General features: G+C 39.3%; 1 protein-coding gene across 8 annotated transcripts in view; it reads right to left on the bottom strand.

Annotated features, from left to right (window-relative positions):
* The window catches only part of ST7 (suppression of tumorigenicity 7), a 235521-nt gene that overhangs the window by 72455 nt on the left and 147229 nt on the right, over nt 1-15837 (bottom strand). For all 8 annotated transcript variants that reach the window (XM_073899105.1, XM_073899108.1, XM_025873217.2 and 5 more), the window contains one exon: nt 14235-14332. In XM_073899105.1, the coding sequence (XP_073755206.1) occupies nt 14235-14332 (98 nt within the window). The remainder of the gene's footprint in view (nt 1-14234; nt 14333-15837) is intronic.

Here is a 15837-nt window from a genome sequence, read left to right as displayed (position 1 = left end):
TCTGGAAAAGGAGCATTCCTGGGGATAGATTCCAGCAAGTGTGAAGATCCTGAGGTGAGAGTGAGTCAGTCAGGCATGTTCAACAAACAGCAAGAAGGCCAGTGTGGCTGGAGCACAGTGAACCCAGCGCAGAAATGAGGGCTAATATGGAGGGCCTAGTAGGCTACTTTTAGAGTTTAAATTCTGAGATAAGAGAGGAATGGAAGGTCTGAAGCCAAAGAATGACATGATCTAACTTATGTTTTAAATGGCTCATTCTAGCTGCTCTGTGGAAAGTGGGTGCAAGGGGACAAGAGTGAAATCAGGACGCCAGCTGGAAGGCTATTATGATCCAAGTGTGAGATAGTGGTGGTTTAGACCAAAGGGATGGCTGTGGACACAGTAGGAAGTATAGGATTCTAAATATATTTTAAAGGTAGAGCCAATGAAATTTGCATTAGTAATAGCCTATGGATTCTGGGTCCAAATATATCTCAAAATCATTCATTTCTCCATGACCACTCCTAATTCTAAACCCCTCAACAGGTCTTGCCGAGACTGCTATTATAACTGCTCACCTGGACTCCCTGTTCCCATCCTCACCCTCCATTCTCAACCATGTACCCAGTAATCTTATAGACATCAGTGAGATTATACCCTTCCTGTTTTACATATGTTAATGGGTTCCTACTGTACTTAACAGTAAATCAGAACTCCTTACTATTTCCGGCAAAGCCCTGCAGGAAAGAAGTGACAAAGCTCCTGCCTGCCTTTTCCAGTTCATCTCATTCCAACCTTCCTTTCACTCACCCAGGACTCCTTTTCATTCTTGTCAAATTCTTTCCAGTTTCAGGGTATCTGAATGAGCTCTTCTTCTGTAACATGCTCCTCTGCAGCGCCTCCTGGTTACCCTCTATCATATCAGCCTTTTTTTTTTTTTTATCATAGTGCTCACCACAGTCTGTGATTGTCTTACCACCCATGTCCCCCCGCCAGTAATAATTGTTCCACAGCAGCTGTAATGGTTGGCTGTCTTGTTCTCTACTATGTACTGAGTGCCTAGAACTGGGATTACCACCTTGCAGGCCCTCAGTACACCCTTGTTTTTAGAAACACTGAATCCATCTTCCCTTGTTACCTTCCATCCCTCCCTCCCACCTCTCTCCCACCTAGAGCCCATGGCTCATCATCTTACCACTTCGTTGACAATCCCTCAAGTTCCCGACTTCCTTATCTGTCCACTTCACTCACCCAGCAACACCTGACCTTGGGTCAAACCAGATGTCTACCACTTCTGCCCCAATATTCAGGCTGAAGAACACAACCGTAAGGTTTGGAAGAACAAAAATATAATGATCTCCAACTTCTGCTGGGCTGAAACTGCCTAGTAAACCTAGTAAATTTCCCTGGTGACTTCTCTCTGGCATTCCACAACTCCCTTCACACTCCTCCCAGTTAACTCTCAGCAGAACATCTTGTCATCTAATTCATCTAATTCAATCAAAAAAACCAGTCAACAGGAAGGACCCCCTTCTATTCTTCAGCCCTATCTCTCTACTACAACCCCCATCTGCATCCAGATCTGTGTATCCCTGCCAGCCACACATGGAACCCCTCCTTTAGAACCTTCTTTCCCTCCTGTGCTCTGGAATGCAACACTCTGCACTCCTGGGGACTTCACTCTATCAATGATGCCGTCTATCTTGTATATATGTTCAACTCCCTTTCTTCTCAGTCTTTTTCCATCAACATCTGAACATGCTCGGGTCTTCTACTGCTTACATGGTCCTTTCTAGTTATAATCACCTCTTTCTTTTCCTTTTATATATATATGCCTATTGAAAGAGTCATTTCCAGCAGACACACTACCTCATAATCAGGAGACAATGCAATGCAATCTATTTTATAGCTTTTACATCCCACTGATCTTGCTTTACTCAAATTACCAACCACCTCTTTGGAGCAAAATGTAACAAATATTTTCTCCATGATAAATATTCACTGAATATGTAATGTGTGACAAGTACTATGCTAAGAATTGTTCTGATCTCATATTCATTTTCCTTTCTTTATGGTTTTCATAATAGAATGTTCTCCTAGATTTTCTACCTACTTCACTGGTCACTTCTTTTCAAGTCTCCTTTGATCAACCTATTCTGCACTGCCCTCCAATCCTTTTTTTTTTTTTCCTTTAAGCTTTATTCACTTCTCCCTAGATGAACTCATCTTCATTCAAGATCTTAATGACTTTCCATGCTGATCATTCCTGGGACTTCCTCCAGCCCGGGTCTCTCTCCTGAGCTGAAGGTCTGTACATCACCCCACCTACTAAATAATTCTATTTTGATGATCTGCAGGTACTGCAAAAGTAGCATATCTAAATTCCTCCTATCCTCCCTACCTCCCCCAAACCAGGTACTTATACTACAATCTCAATCCCCATGATGGTACCATTGCCTCTCCAGTTTCCCAAGCTAGAAATTCCAAAGTCATCCATGATTTTTCCTGTATGCTCATGCTCTCTCCCTCACACAACCAGCGCCCTGAAAGTAAAAACAAAAACAGAAGAAATTTATCCAATAAATCTCCAACTTCTTTCAACTCTATCTCTTAAATCTCTAAAATTGGACCTACAGTCCACTGAGGTTGTTCTACCAAAACCCATTAAATTAAACCCAGAGAGCATTTGGACGTGAGTGTTTCTATTACTGAAGAATAGAGGGCAAGGTAGAAAAAAGAAATTACACCAGACAAGAGTAACACTTCTATGTTTGTGAAAGGGACATAGGCTCAGATGCAATAGCATAAAATGAACTCTTACTCTTTAGAGAAAGGTCTAAATAAATTTCCCTTTTTGAAATCAGGGATGTATGAGAATACCAGACAGAGTTATGTATTAACACATCAACTCCAAGTCTACATAAGAAGCCTTTATGCATCCCACATCACTGTGGTAAAAAAAACTCAGGCAAAGTACTTACAAATTGAGATGAAAAACTGAACAAATAGGTCTATCTCCTCTCTGTCCCACAAACCTATTAAAATGATAGGGAAGTGGTACAAAAGGAGTCAAATCTATACTTGTGATGAAAATAAGAAAAGGGATAGGAGGAATGGCTGGCAGAGCCATTGAGGGAGGAATTTTAACACATTTCCCTAAGACAAACTACAAATGAGACTTGATTAAACCACAGCAGAGAAAGAAGGCTCCACATTTGGAGTTGGCAGAGACAGCGAGCAAGAGTGGGTTCTTGGGCAGTAACCACACGTAACTGAACACCTAGCCACAGAACAGCTGGGCTGAGGAGTTCTCATACCTACTGGAGAGATCAACAGAAATGAAATCCTGCCTAATCTATAAACAGACAAGCATTTGCTAAAGAAACTTAAGAATTGTTCAGGATGGAAAAGAGCTCTTAATGGGGTTGTGGATTCTCAGTCAAGTCCTCTTTTGCATTTGGTGGCATGTGGGGTAGGAAATACTCCTGTCTATCCCCCACCCAGGCATCTATCCATCCGTCTACTCATTCAACAAAATTAAATGAGAATCTATCATGTACCAGGGAACTAAATAAAGTTCCTGCCCTTGTGGAGTTTACTTTCTGGTGGAGGTAGGCAATGTAGACATAAACAGGTAAACAAATAAATAAATGAGATTTCAAAAGTGGAAGGGCAACAAAAAAATAAGTGATATGATTGAGAATGATAGTGTGTGTGAGTATCTATGTGTGTGCGTGTGTGTGTGTGTGAGAGAGAGAGAGAGAGAGAGAGAGAGAGAGAGGCAAGATGCACAGTGCTTCTTCCAGCTGGGTATCACTGAAAGCTCTACTAAGGTGATATTCTAGCTGAACTTAAATGACAAGTAGGACCCAGCCCAGTGAGGATCTGGAGCAGCATATTCCAGGCAAAGAGAAGTGTCTGTGCAAAGCCCCTAAGAAAGGAACAAACAAACTTGGTGTACTCAAAAAGAACCCAATGTGGCTATAGCCTAGTGAGTGAGGAAAAACAGTAACATAAGCTGAGTTTGGAAGAGTAAGCAGGGAGCAGATTATATAGGACCTTACAGGCCTTGTAAAGAGTTTGCATTTCATTCTAAATGCAATAGTAAATCACCACAGGCTTCTAAGTAGGAAAGTGACAAGTTCTGATCTGAGTTTTAAAACTTGTCTCACTACTTTCTGAGAAGGGACCCTACAAGAGCAACAGCAGAAGGGACCCTGAAGACAAACTGCATAGTTCAGATAAAAGATAACAGTGACCTGAGTGAGGATCAAAGCAGTGCACTTGTACAACTGTGTACACATTTTGGCAGAAAAGCCTACAAGACCTGTACATATTACCTGAATGTGAAAGGTGAAGCAAAGAGAGGAGTCTAGGGCATTTGGGAACTTTTTTTACTCTACTTAAGCAGTAAAAAATTTACTGGTGGGAGAGTATTAGCAAGGTGCCCTACTAGAGACTAAGCTTATATTTAAAGGGCTCAATGAGACTCAGGTCTCAGAAAGTACGATTACGCACCAGTGGACTCTTGAGTCACAAAGGTAGTATCCCCTGGCCCATGGAGAGGGAGACGGCTGTCACAGTATATGCTCTTAAGAAGTAGGACAGACAACTGTCCAGGAAGGAGATAAATTTAATACTTTTGCATCGATTATTAAAAAGGGAAACCCAGGAGACCCAGTTCATTGGCCTCTCTGGTCACCACATGCATTGTTGGCTTTGCTGCCTCTGTGGTTTCTGCTCCTGCTGGGCCAGGTCAGCCAGTATGTGTTTCTAGTGATCATCTCTCTGTTCACCCTAGAAGCCAACAGCTGCACTGGCTCCTGGTCAGAGGGGCAGCCCAGCCAAACCAACACTCAGATATCGCTCCTTCCTGTACATCTCACAGACAAAAGAGCTGCTTATAAATTTCCCTGGTGGCTCTGTGAGTCTAGAGAGGGGACAATCATAGGCTAAGTTAAGTGTATCATTAGCGAGAAGATAACAAATATTGGTAAGCTTAATAATTGATCAAGAAACATAAATATAAGTATGGATCTTAGTAAGTAGTAACAAAAAGAATGAAATAAAATTTTTAAATGCTTAAACAGCAGATCCATTCAGTGGAAGAGAAGAAAGGAAAGGAAGAGGGAAAGTATGACAGATACAAAACACGAAAAACAGCAAAAATGACTCTAAACAAAATAATAATGGCAATAAACACAAATGGGAAAAACATATCAACCAAAAGTACAAAACTCTACAATTAATAAAGACAGTATTTGGCAAAAAGTTTACAGATCCAAATGGTCCATCAAAAAGTCATAGAAAACTTGATTATAAGATTTGTAACTGGGACACCTGGGTGGCTCAGTCAGTTATGTGTCTGCCTTCAGCTCGGGTCATGACCCCAGGGATTGGGCCCCACATCAACTCCCTGCTCATCGGAGAATCTGCTTCTCCCTCTCCCTCTGCAGCTCCCCCTACTTGTGCTCTCTTGCTCTCTCTCTCTCTCTGTCAAATAAATAAGTAAATACATACATACATACATAAGTATATAAAAACATTTAAAAATATAAATAAATAAATAAATTTGAAATATACATAACATATATAGTGCTTAAAACAGTCTAGTAGTGAGATATAAGGGCATAGTCATGTATTACTGATGAGAAGTTAAACAGTCACAGGCAGCCACTCTGGAGAATGCAATGGCAGGGCATATCAGTATCAAACACGCATATGCTGTAACAGCCAGCAATCCCACTCTTGGGTATACACCCTAGTAAAAGCTTCCCACATGTCTCTATGGATGTTCACTGCAGTGCTGCTGGGACAATGGAAGGTTGGAGGCAACCTGGGGGTCCTTCACTAGGGGAAATGTTAAGTAAAATAGATTAAGAGCATAATATAGAATATGATGCAGCAGTTAGAAACTATAAATTATATACAAGAGGTACATAGAGCAAAAATGGATAAACCTGAAAAACAGTATTCAGTGAAAATGGTAAGAAACAGAAATCCACAGACATGTAAATTAAACATACACATGCCACTGTATTATACATTTTACAAGATTGTTATGGTCATGGTTTCTCTGCAATTAATTAAGTTTTATCTTGCTGGCATTTTAAAAATGAATGGTACTACAATAGGAGTTCCTCACCAGCTATATTTTAGAAGGGATTCCATCAAACCCAGATGTCCCATTACTTTGTCTTTTTAATGGTTTCCTCACCTCAACAAAGCAAAAATTTGCTATGGTCCACAGAAAGATCAAGAAGTGATTATTTAAGATAAAAAATGAGTATGTGTTCTCTCAAATATAACATGTTAAAAACTAACCTTCCTAAGCTTCCTCCCTACCCCCTCAAACACTGTTCTACCTGCAGACTTCCACATCTTAATTGATAAAAACTCTTCGCCTTCCAAGAAAAAAACCTTAGGACCATCCTTGACTTTTTCTCATAGCACATATTAATCGCTTAGCAAATACTACTGGCCCTACATTCAAAATACATCTAGAGTCTGACCACTTCTCACCACCTGCTCTGCTACTGCTCTGGCCTGAATTACGACCGTCTCTCACTAAGATTAATACAAGAGCCTTCTGATCAACCTCCCTGTTTCTCCCTTGCCACACAGCAGCCTATAAAAATTAAAAATGGCCTAGTTGTGCCTCTGCTCAAACCTTGCAAAGCTCCCCATTTCAGCCAGAGTAAATGCCTACTACAGTCCCCAAACCCTACATGATCTGTAACCCACCCCACTTCCCTGGGACTACTCTGTTCTATACACCCAGGACTCTTTTGCATACTCCTGCCTCACAGCCTTTGAGCATACACCACATGACTATATTCTGCACCTCCTTCAGTCTTTGGTAAAATGTCATCTTTTTAAATAGGATGATCGGGAAAATGACACATACCAAATCATCCTATTAAATCTGTGACTTCCATGGCCTCCTCATTCTCTGCCAACTAGCTTTCCTAATCTTCCTTATCCTGCTCTACTTTGTTTTCCACCAGCATTTATCAATTTTTAATATATTACAAAAATACACACTTACTGTGTTTATTGTTTTTTTGTCTTTTCTCCCTGCTAGAATGTAAACTGCATAAGGTCAGGGTCTTTGTGTTTTCACTGATACCTGACATGAAATGGAGGTTCAATACATTTTCATTGAATGAATGAAAGGATGAATGGTTTAGTACAGTCTGGGTATAGCAAGACTAAAATCAAGGCTGTAGGGTAAAAAGAGAGAGAGAAGATGTGGAACCAGAGAAACAGTGGGCATGAATGGAGCCACTGGACAGAACCAGGTCTGAGTCCTAGGAAGGTGAAATGCAGGAGAGCAGGAATCCAAGGAAAGAACTGTTCAGAGACATAGCTGTAAAGCAGAAGCAGATCAATGACTGGGAAAGGAGATCAAGAAGAGGAACTGGGAGGAGGGAAGTGAATCAGATGACAGGCACTGCCATGTCTAGACCTGCTCGTGGGCCAGCCATATATATACTGCAGGCTTTACTCAGCAGTGAATACTATTCACCACACTGAAAAATGTGCACCCAGCATTTGAAAAATCCTGATAGTGACAGTTAACGTGCCAGTCATGTATTTATTATGTCCCAAGTAAGACTTTTGTGTAAATGATAATAGCTAATACTAAATAAAATAACACTATTTCTAGACAAAATTCTCATCTGCATCAGGGACTATTTACCACCTGCCGTTTCTATAGTGAATACAGAGTCCAAGGCTGATAAAACCATGGTTCATCCTTACTGATGCAAGTACGTAAATCAATAACAAATCCATTTTTTGCTCTTATTAATTAAATACTTTTCCTTTCTATGTAAATCACTAATTGCCAATAATTTACTAAATAAGTCAACTTAAACAACATTTCAGGCAAATCCAGAAAAACAAATCATGATAAAAAGCAAGGGTTCATATAAAGTCTAATTTGGAAGATCAGTGAGTTATTAGTGACAGCATTTGCTTCTAAGATCCACTTTTTCTTTATTTGTAAGTATAGCAAAGATAGAATCTAGAAACATGTCAATAATCACCATAGGAAGACTTACTAGAAATGAACATATTTCACTGTATAGTCTTTAGTCCAACGATCCATCTGGTTATCTTTTTTTTTTTTAAGTTTTTATTTATTTATTTGACAGAGAGAGACACAGCGAGAGAGGGAACACAAGCAGGGGGAGTGGGAGAGGGAGAAGCAGGCTTCCCATGGAGCAGGGAGCCCGATGTGGGGCTCGATCCCAGGACCCTGGGATCATGACCTGAGCAGAAGGCAGACGCTTAATGACTGAGCCACCCAGGCGCCCCCCATCTGGTTATCTTAAGAGCTTGAAAGCAACTGTGCTCAAGTGATACTTGGTTGCCTGAAGGTATTAAAAACTACTCTTCCCATGCCCCTCCCCCACATAATGTTACTTCTTTCAACAATCAACTGAACAACTTCTAAATTTATTCATTAGCCAAGTTATCTGTAATAATTCATGACAATTTTAAGGAAAAAAAAGGGATATTGATAAGAGGGAAATAATGCGTCTTGCGGAATAGAAAGACAAAAAAAATAGGAGCAAAATTAGAATTTAAGAATGAGGAAAATGATAAAAGGGAATATAAATGAACTCCCAAAATATTCATTTAAATTTTTCCTCCTAGAAAGATTTTTTTTTTTTTTAACCAATGCAATAAAAATGGAATTTCTGGGGGCGCCTTGGTGGCTCAGATGGTTAAGCATCTGCCTTCAGCTCAGGTCATGATCTCTGGGTCCTGGGATCCAGCCCCACAGGGGGGTTCTCCCTCTTCCTCTGCCTGCTGCTCCCCCTGCTTGTACTCTTTCTCTCTCTGTCAAATTAAAAAAATAATAACAATAAAATAAAAAAATTAAAATTAAAAAAATAGAATTCATGTTGCAGAATATTCCCTAAATGAAATTTTAAAACAACTTGGAAATGGCATACCGGTTCTCTTTTACAAATTACTGATTTCATGAAGGTTTTTCTTCATGAACATAAGTAGGGAAAAATGCAAATCAACAGTCCTTAATGCTCCAAAGGCTTTGATTAGTCCCAGAGGTGTATATTTTCTAAAGTATGCTTTCAACAGAAGTGCTACTCTTCACAAATCATCTAAAGGGCATCCTCTTACTATTAATGCTGTTAAATTAATCCTCAAAGGTCAACTGCTCACACCATAGGATACCTCTAATGACCTAAAAGAGATACATAATGAACATCTACAATAATTTTCTAACTAGAACTCATTTTAATTTACATTAATTTAAAAATAAATGTTACCACTTCCCTAGGGAATATATACATGTGGTAATAAACAAGTCACACGTTTGTTTCAAATTTTAGGTGGGTGGACTTTTTTCTTTGATATCCACATTTCCCATGTCTACCCCATTTTTAGGGAGACTGAAAGTATATACAGAATACCTACATTTTGCTTTTATATATGACCTGGTATTGTGGATTGAACTATGTCCTCCAAAAAGAAATTCTGAAGTCCTAACCCCTGGTTTCTGTGAAGGTGACTTTATTTGGAAATAGGGTCTCTGTGGATGTATCAAATTAGGATGAGGTCATATATCCAATTTTAAATCCAACATGATTGGTGTCCTTATGAGAAGATGGAAATTTGACCACAAAGACACAGATAAACAAGGAGAAAGAATGCCACATGAGGCAGAGATTGGAGTGATATGCCTATAAATCAAGGAATACCAAGGATGGCCAGCAAGAAAGGACACTTTCCTAGAACCTTCAGAGAGAGTATGGCCCTGCCCACACCTCAATTTCAGACTTCTGATATCATGACTGTGAGAGAATATATTTCTGTTGTTTGAGCCACCTAGTTGGTGGTGCTTTCTTATGGACTATGACATTTTAGGAGAACTAAGAGAGCATGGTCTCCTAAAATCAAGTAAACAAAATGTTTCAAGAAGGTTGTGATGATCTGTGTCAACTGAGAGGCCAGGATATTGAAAGAGGCAGTGCTGGAGAGAGAAAGAGTGAAAGAACGAGGGAGAATATCACAGAGCTCTGCAGAAAACTACAACAGAGAGGGGAGACAGATGATAAAGTCTGAGAGCCTATGGTCAACTTTCAAAGGAGCTGTAGATTTCAGGGAAAAGTGGCAAATAGTGCTCGGGAAGTATGCACAAGGGACAAGAAAGACCACTACCCCACATCAGGCCTTCACATTCTCCCTTTTCTCTCATTGCTCCGACCAGGACCCTACCAAAATCTTCAAGTTCATTTACTCTTCATGCCCCCAGGGTATCTCTTCAGGGACTCCCATCCAAGACAAACAGCCTCCCAAACCAGCCTGGTCCCAGGAACTGATCAATTCTAGGGATGCTTTAGAACACTGTGTTCATAGTAGAAGATCAGACTACCAACAAATAAGACTGAATAAAAACCGAATGCCTGCCCCAAAACAGATCCACTCGCTTTAGGATTCTCCACATCAGTGGTTCTTAATGGGGAATGATTTTGCCCCCCACCCCCCAGGAGATAGCAAGAGATATTTTTAGTTGTCACATTGGAGAGCAACAAGGGGGCAGGCTGCTACTGGTATCTAGTGGGTAGAGGTCAGGGATGCTGCTAAATACCCTACAATGCAAAGGACACCCACAACAAAAACTTACATGGCCTAAAATGTCAATAAAATGGAGATTGAGGAACCCTACTCCAGACCAAATGACCTGGGGCAAGAGGAGCTCTTAGGTTCTTTCATATGGGTAAGCAATCCCACCCATACCAGTTTCTCTACACCAGTTCTGACAGGGTATGGCTAAGGGGCCAGACCAAACAGTGAGCCTTATGAATTCCATTCCAAATCTACTCAAATAGGACCAGGAAAACTAGGGGAAAAAACAAACAAACAAAGCTAAGGTTAGTAAAATAGTAAAAGTTAAAAAGAAAGAAAAAATTGTGTCGTATATCAATGTTAAAGAGGCAAGATTAAAATGAGAACAAGCAAAAAGACTTTTCTTTCAACTTAAGAAAGCAGAAAATACAACTCTTTTCATTTTGAATAATAAATAATACCATGTAGTAAAATTCAAAAGCCAGCATGCTCTCTTAGTTCTACCCACTGCCAAAACATTCTTCCAGTACAGTGCTCCATATTCTTGACTGCGAAAGGAAGCTAATTAAAGTGAGTTTTTTGAGAAAACATCTTGGGAATTCAAAATAATTAATGTGTTGCTTTTATTTTTTCATATTAATGTTGTTGCTTTTAAAATTAGAAGCCATGAATCTTGACATTAAGGAGCTTACGTGTTCTTACCTCATCAATATTTACTTATAGTATCAATATTTTATTAGATCAATAATCATCTACAGTTGGACTTCCCAGAATTCCCATTCATTCTCTTTCAGGTTATCTCACCAATTAACAGTTCTCCCTTCCTTAAGGGGTTTCCAGAGAATTGTTCTGAAGAGTCTACTCTCTACACGGAAGGCATTCCGACTCTACCATTTCTAGTTCCACCTTAAAATCTGCTCTAGGGAAGTTTCAACCAATGCATATGGGGTAGGATTGCTGTGTCTTAATGAGAAATTAGATCCTTCTGCCTCTGTGCTTTATCAGCAGGCTGCCTGGAATCCAGTGTGCTGTTTTATCAGAGGAACCTTTGCAGCAAAATGGTTTATATGCCTGTTATTAAAGGAGTAAACCCCCACTGAAGTTCCCATGTATGTATGCCCTGAGAGGAGTCAGACCTGACCATCAGTTGTCTCCCACAAGGCTGAGACCAGCTGTAGCTTCAACAGACATAGGGATCCTCAACCTCCGCTCCTCCATTCGGGTGCCAGGAGTTTGTGAAGAAAAGAGCACTATAAATATTTCTCTTCAAAACACATCTCCACAATGTCCGACAGTATCTCTCCCAGGACTGTTACAAGAGTAGGGCCCATATCTATAAACCCAGTCAAAAGGCAACATGTATTGATATTCCAATAACATAACTGATTTTTTAAGGAAAATAACCCAAGAAACACATATATAAATACAGATACACATATATAAATCTGTGTATGTGTATGTATATATACATATGTAGAGAGAAAGAGAGATTGCTTGACTTATTGACTCATTCAAGAAAAAAAAAATCAGAAATATCCCAAAATGCCCATCAGGGGAATGGGCAAGCAAATTACATCATGCTTACATAATGGAGAGAAAATAGGGGGGAAAATGTAAGCATGTCTACCATATGCCAAGTGTGTTCATATTATTTTATTTCATTCTCTCCACTGCTCCATCAATTACCCTTTTAGCTAAGAATCACTCACCACAATTTACAGAACACAAATGAAAAGCCCATAAAGAAAGAAAGTTGCCCTGGGTCACAGAGCTAGTGAAGGGCAAAGCTGAGATTCACATCTACGTTTTCTTACTCTCTGCCCAGCATTTATTCCACTGCATCCCAGATTTCCCCCCAAGATCTAAATTTGGACTAAGACAATAAATGGAATTGTAAATATAAAATAATGTTAAATAAAAGTCAAACCACAGCATAGCTGCACTGGTCTTAATCACATGAAAACTGATGATACCAAAACTGATGATCATCAGAATGAGACTGACAGAAAAAAACTGGAATTGAAATCACTCCAGTTTGTTTCTCCTGTGAAGTTGCTTAAGCACATAATAAAGAAAATCACCAAAATCTGCTCCTCCATGCATGCCTGTCCCAGGCTAACTAAGGTTAAGAAGAAGTGATAAATTTCAAACACCTTTTTAAAGGCTGAATGTGGCTGGGCCAGTTTAAGATAAATAGCCCCATCCTTCATAAAATTCTCAGCTCTTTTAGAGACAAAGGGACTGACTGGTAGAGTTTTTTCACTAGATCAAAAGATGGAATTTCTGCAACTTAAAAAGCTTTGAGAGCAAGTTCATGTCTCTACAGAACTCTCCTTTTATAAAAATTAGCACTTATACTGTATAACAAACATTCTTTAAATTCTTCCCTCAACCAAAAGAATTTACTCCTGGAACATCCCCTTTGCAGTAGCTTTGCCCATTGAGCATCTATCACCTGCGGTCAAACAGAATTACCTTGGAATCTCCCTCCTCTCATTGCTCTCATCAGGTCTGGGGGCTATCCTGCTGCTTAATGGAGGAGCCTAACCCAGGCGCGGATCTCACTCGGACCTCCCCATTACGCTGCAACTTACAGAAATAACTAGCGGTGGGCCTGGAGTGCAGCCGCCCCCCGCCCCCCGCCGTGCCAGAGTAACTGGGGACTCGTATGAATAACTGCCTTTCCAAAGATAAACCGACAAAAGGCTCACTAGGTTTACACAGTCCTGTTCTCAAACCCAAAACCTGAGAACTGGGCAAGACACCACTCTTATCTTGACCCTTGGTTCTTTCGTTTTTATAAGGGGTGGTTACCCGTTGTCTCCTGACTTCAGGAAGACAGCAGAGGCCTGAAATGTTGGCAAAAGTCTTTTGAAATTGTTTTTAAAAAGAAAATGGTTTATAAATACAATTTCCACTGGTGTCAGTTTCTTTATGAAAAAGTATTTATTTTAAAAAACATGGAAGTAAAATTTCCTCTACCGGTTTCCCTTAAAACTACCGTTTTGATTACTGAATAATAATCTCTCTTGGTTCTCTTTCCTTTTAAAACTCTTACCTATTTCCTCTCTTCCTGTGTTGACTACTACTAATAAAATATCCTGATTCAAGAATCTAGGAAAATGCTTGAAATGACTTGTCAGATTAGATCATACTATTATTACATTTGAGAGTAGCAGTTTATTCAAATCTTCCTAACACCAATCCGCACAAAAAAAGTCAGTCAGCTAAAATGGCTGATCTCATTCTTGGCTTCTGGCTACAGCTCCAGAGGTTGAATAATAAGGTCACGTATTGGAATTTCCTTACTATGCCAGCCACTCTATGGACAGCTTTCCATGTATTAGCTCATTTAATCTTCACAACAATCCTAGGCAGTAATTGCTTTTGTTACTAATATTGTTATTGTTAAAGTTCTTGTTATCTATTCCCATTTTATAGATGAGGAAGCAGGCCCAGAGCCGGTGAGTCACTTGCCCACGACCACTCATCCAGTACACTGGGAGCTAGAGCTGAACCCCAGACTGGCCGGCTCTAGCACCCGTGGGACCACCGCACCGTCACTGGCGCTCTCCGCTATGGCCATGCAGTTGGCTCCTCCTTCTCTAAGTCAGGTACATTGCTACTGTTCCCAAACACAAATTCAAACTCACATCTCTCATCATTTTCACTGCTTCCCTGGTCCTCCCGAGTCTTCTGGCACACATTGCTAGCCTTCTTTTGATGTAGACCAAGACATTAGTATCTCGTCCTGAAGAAGGAAATATAAAATACCAAAATTTAAAAATACAAAAGCTTTCAGCTGAGCAGCAAGAAAAAAATACAGAGGCCCATTTGCGATGCCCTTAAAGGAAAACCTCAGAGAGAACAAAGCGCTCCTTTGGCTTTTTCTTACTGCCAGGCACACTGACAACTTTGCTAATAGTAAAATGCATACAGTGTAGTCAAAATACTTAGATTTCCAAAGGTCAAATCATGTGACTGATTACCTAATCCATGCTTTTGAGTTAGAATGTTGAGTATTTGATAAATAAAATCATCTGCCACAAAGTGCTGGGAAAATGAACATACCCACATTGAATGTGGTTTATAAGCAAGAATTCCATATTCTTCAAGTCTGCATGCTTTTGGTGGAGATGCAAAGAGGTGAATCTCAGGTTGCATCTTGATGAACTATTTTTTTTCCTTCTTGACATTAAGTCTGGAGAAGCCTCATCTTGAACTTCTGTTTTATATTATTCTTTCCCTAAAACTAGTGACATCATAATCATCTCCAGGTCCCCAAAGCAGTCTATTTTAGATGGCAATATAACACATTCCAGATATGACAATAGAGTACGCAACAAAATGAAAACTACCCTAGTGTTAGAGAAAGCACTGACAAGCTAACTAGTTATAATAATAGTCACTAAAACGGCTCTTAAAAAGTACATTAACAACTTCTCATCTTAATCTTTTATTTAATTATATGTCATTTTGCATATGTTTCTAGACCAGTGAGAACATGCATGCATTTAATCCTCAATAAAATTACCATGTTTTAGAAAAATATGACACACCTGTTATAGATTAAGTACATGTATAATATGCAGCTATTAAAAGATGTTAAGACCAAAGTCCTAACATTTCAAGTTTTAAACAATGAGAACAAGATGTGTGCTGAAAATCTGCCAAGGGCCTACAAATTATTTTAAAGATGTGATTATATTTTTTGGATAGATTTAGGTAACAGGTTGAAAGGATTTAATCTACAGAAGAAAAGAAATAAAGAAAATTTCTTAAGTTATATTATAGGTAATGTAATTTTATGTGTTAATTCTCATTTAGTTCACAAAATAGACATTATGATACAAATGCCTTCAAAATTCATTGTTATAATTTTTTTTTTAAAAAAAGCAATAGATATATGGTTCGAGGCTTGATTAACATACATACTGCAGAATGCAAATAAAAACTCATGTATTATTGTGTTGGGTGGACATACTCATGTATACACACAAAGATCAAAGATCTTGCTGTACCTTAGTCATAAGGACTAATGCACTCATTCTCTGCACCAAATCCAAGTTTAGCATTAAAATTTAATTTTATAATCTCAAATATGAAGGAGATGCAATCCTACTCTCCAAGATGCAGGAGGGGAAAATATGTTGAGAAATTCCACTTTAAGGAAACAGCCTAAAGTCTGAATGGAAAATGAAATGATTATTAAATTTCTACTTAAACAACCAAAAAACTGACAAGTCAGCTCCAGGA

Source organism: Callorhinus ursinus, unplaced genomic scaffold (assembly GCF_003265705.2).
Source record: "Callorhinus ursinus isolate GAN/ISIS: 27379988/994484 unplaced genomic scaffold, GSC_fseal_2.0 scaffold12, whole genome shotgun sequence".
Classification (NCBI taxonomy): Eukaryota; Metazoa; Chordata; class Mammalia; order Carnivora; family Otariidae; genus Callorhinus; species Callorhinus ursinus.
Note: the sequence above shows the minus strand (reverse complement) of the source record. Positions and strands in the feature narration are given on the sequence as shown.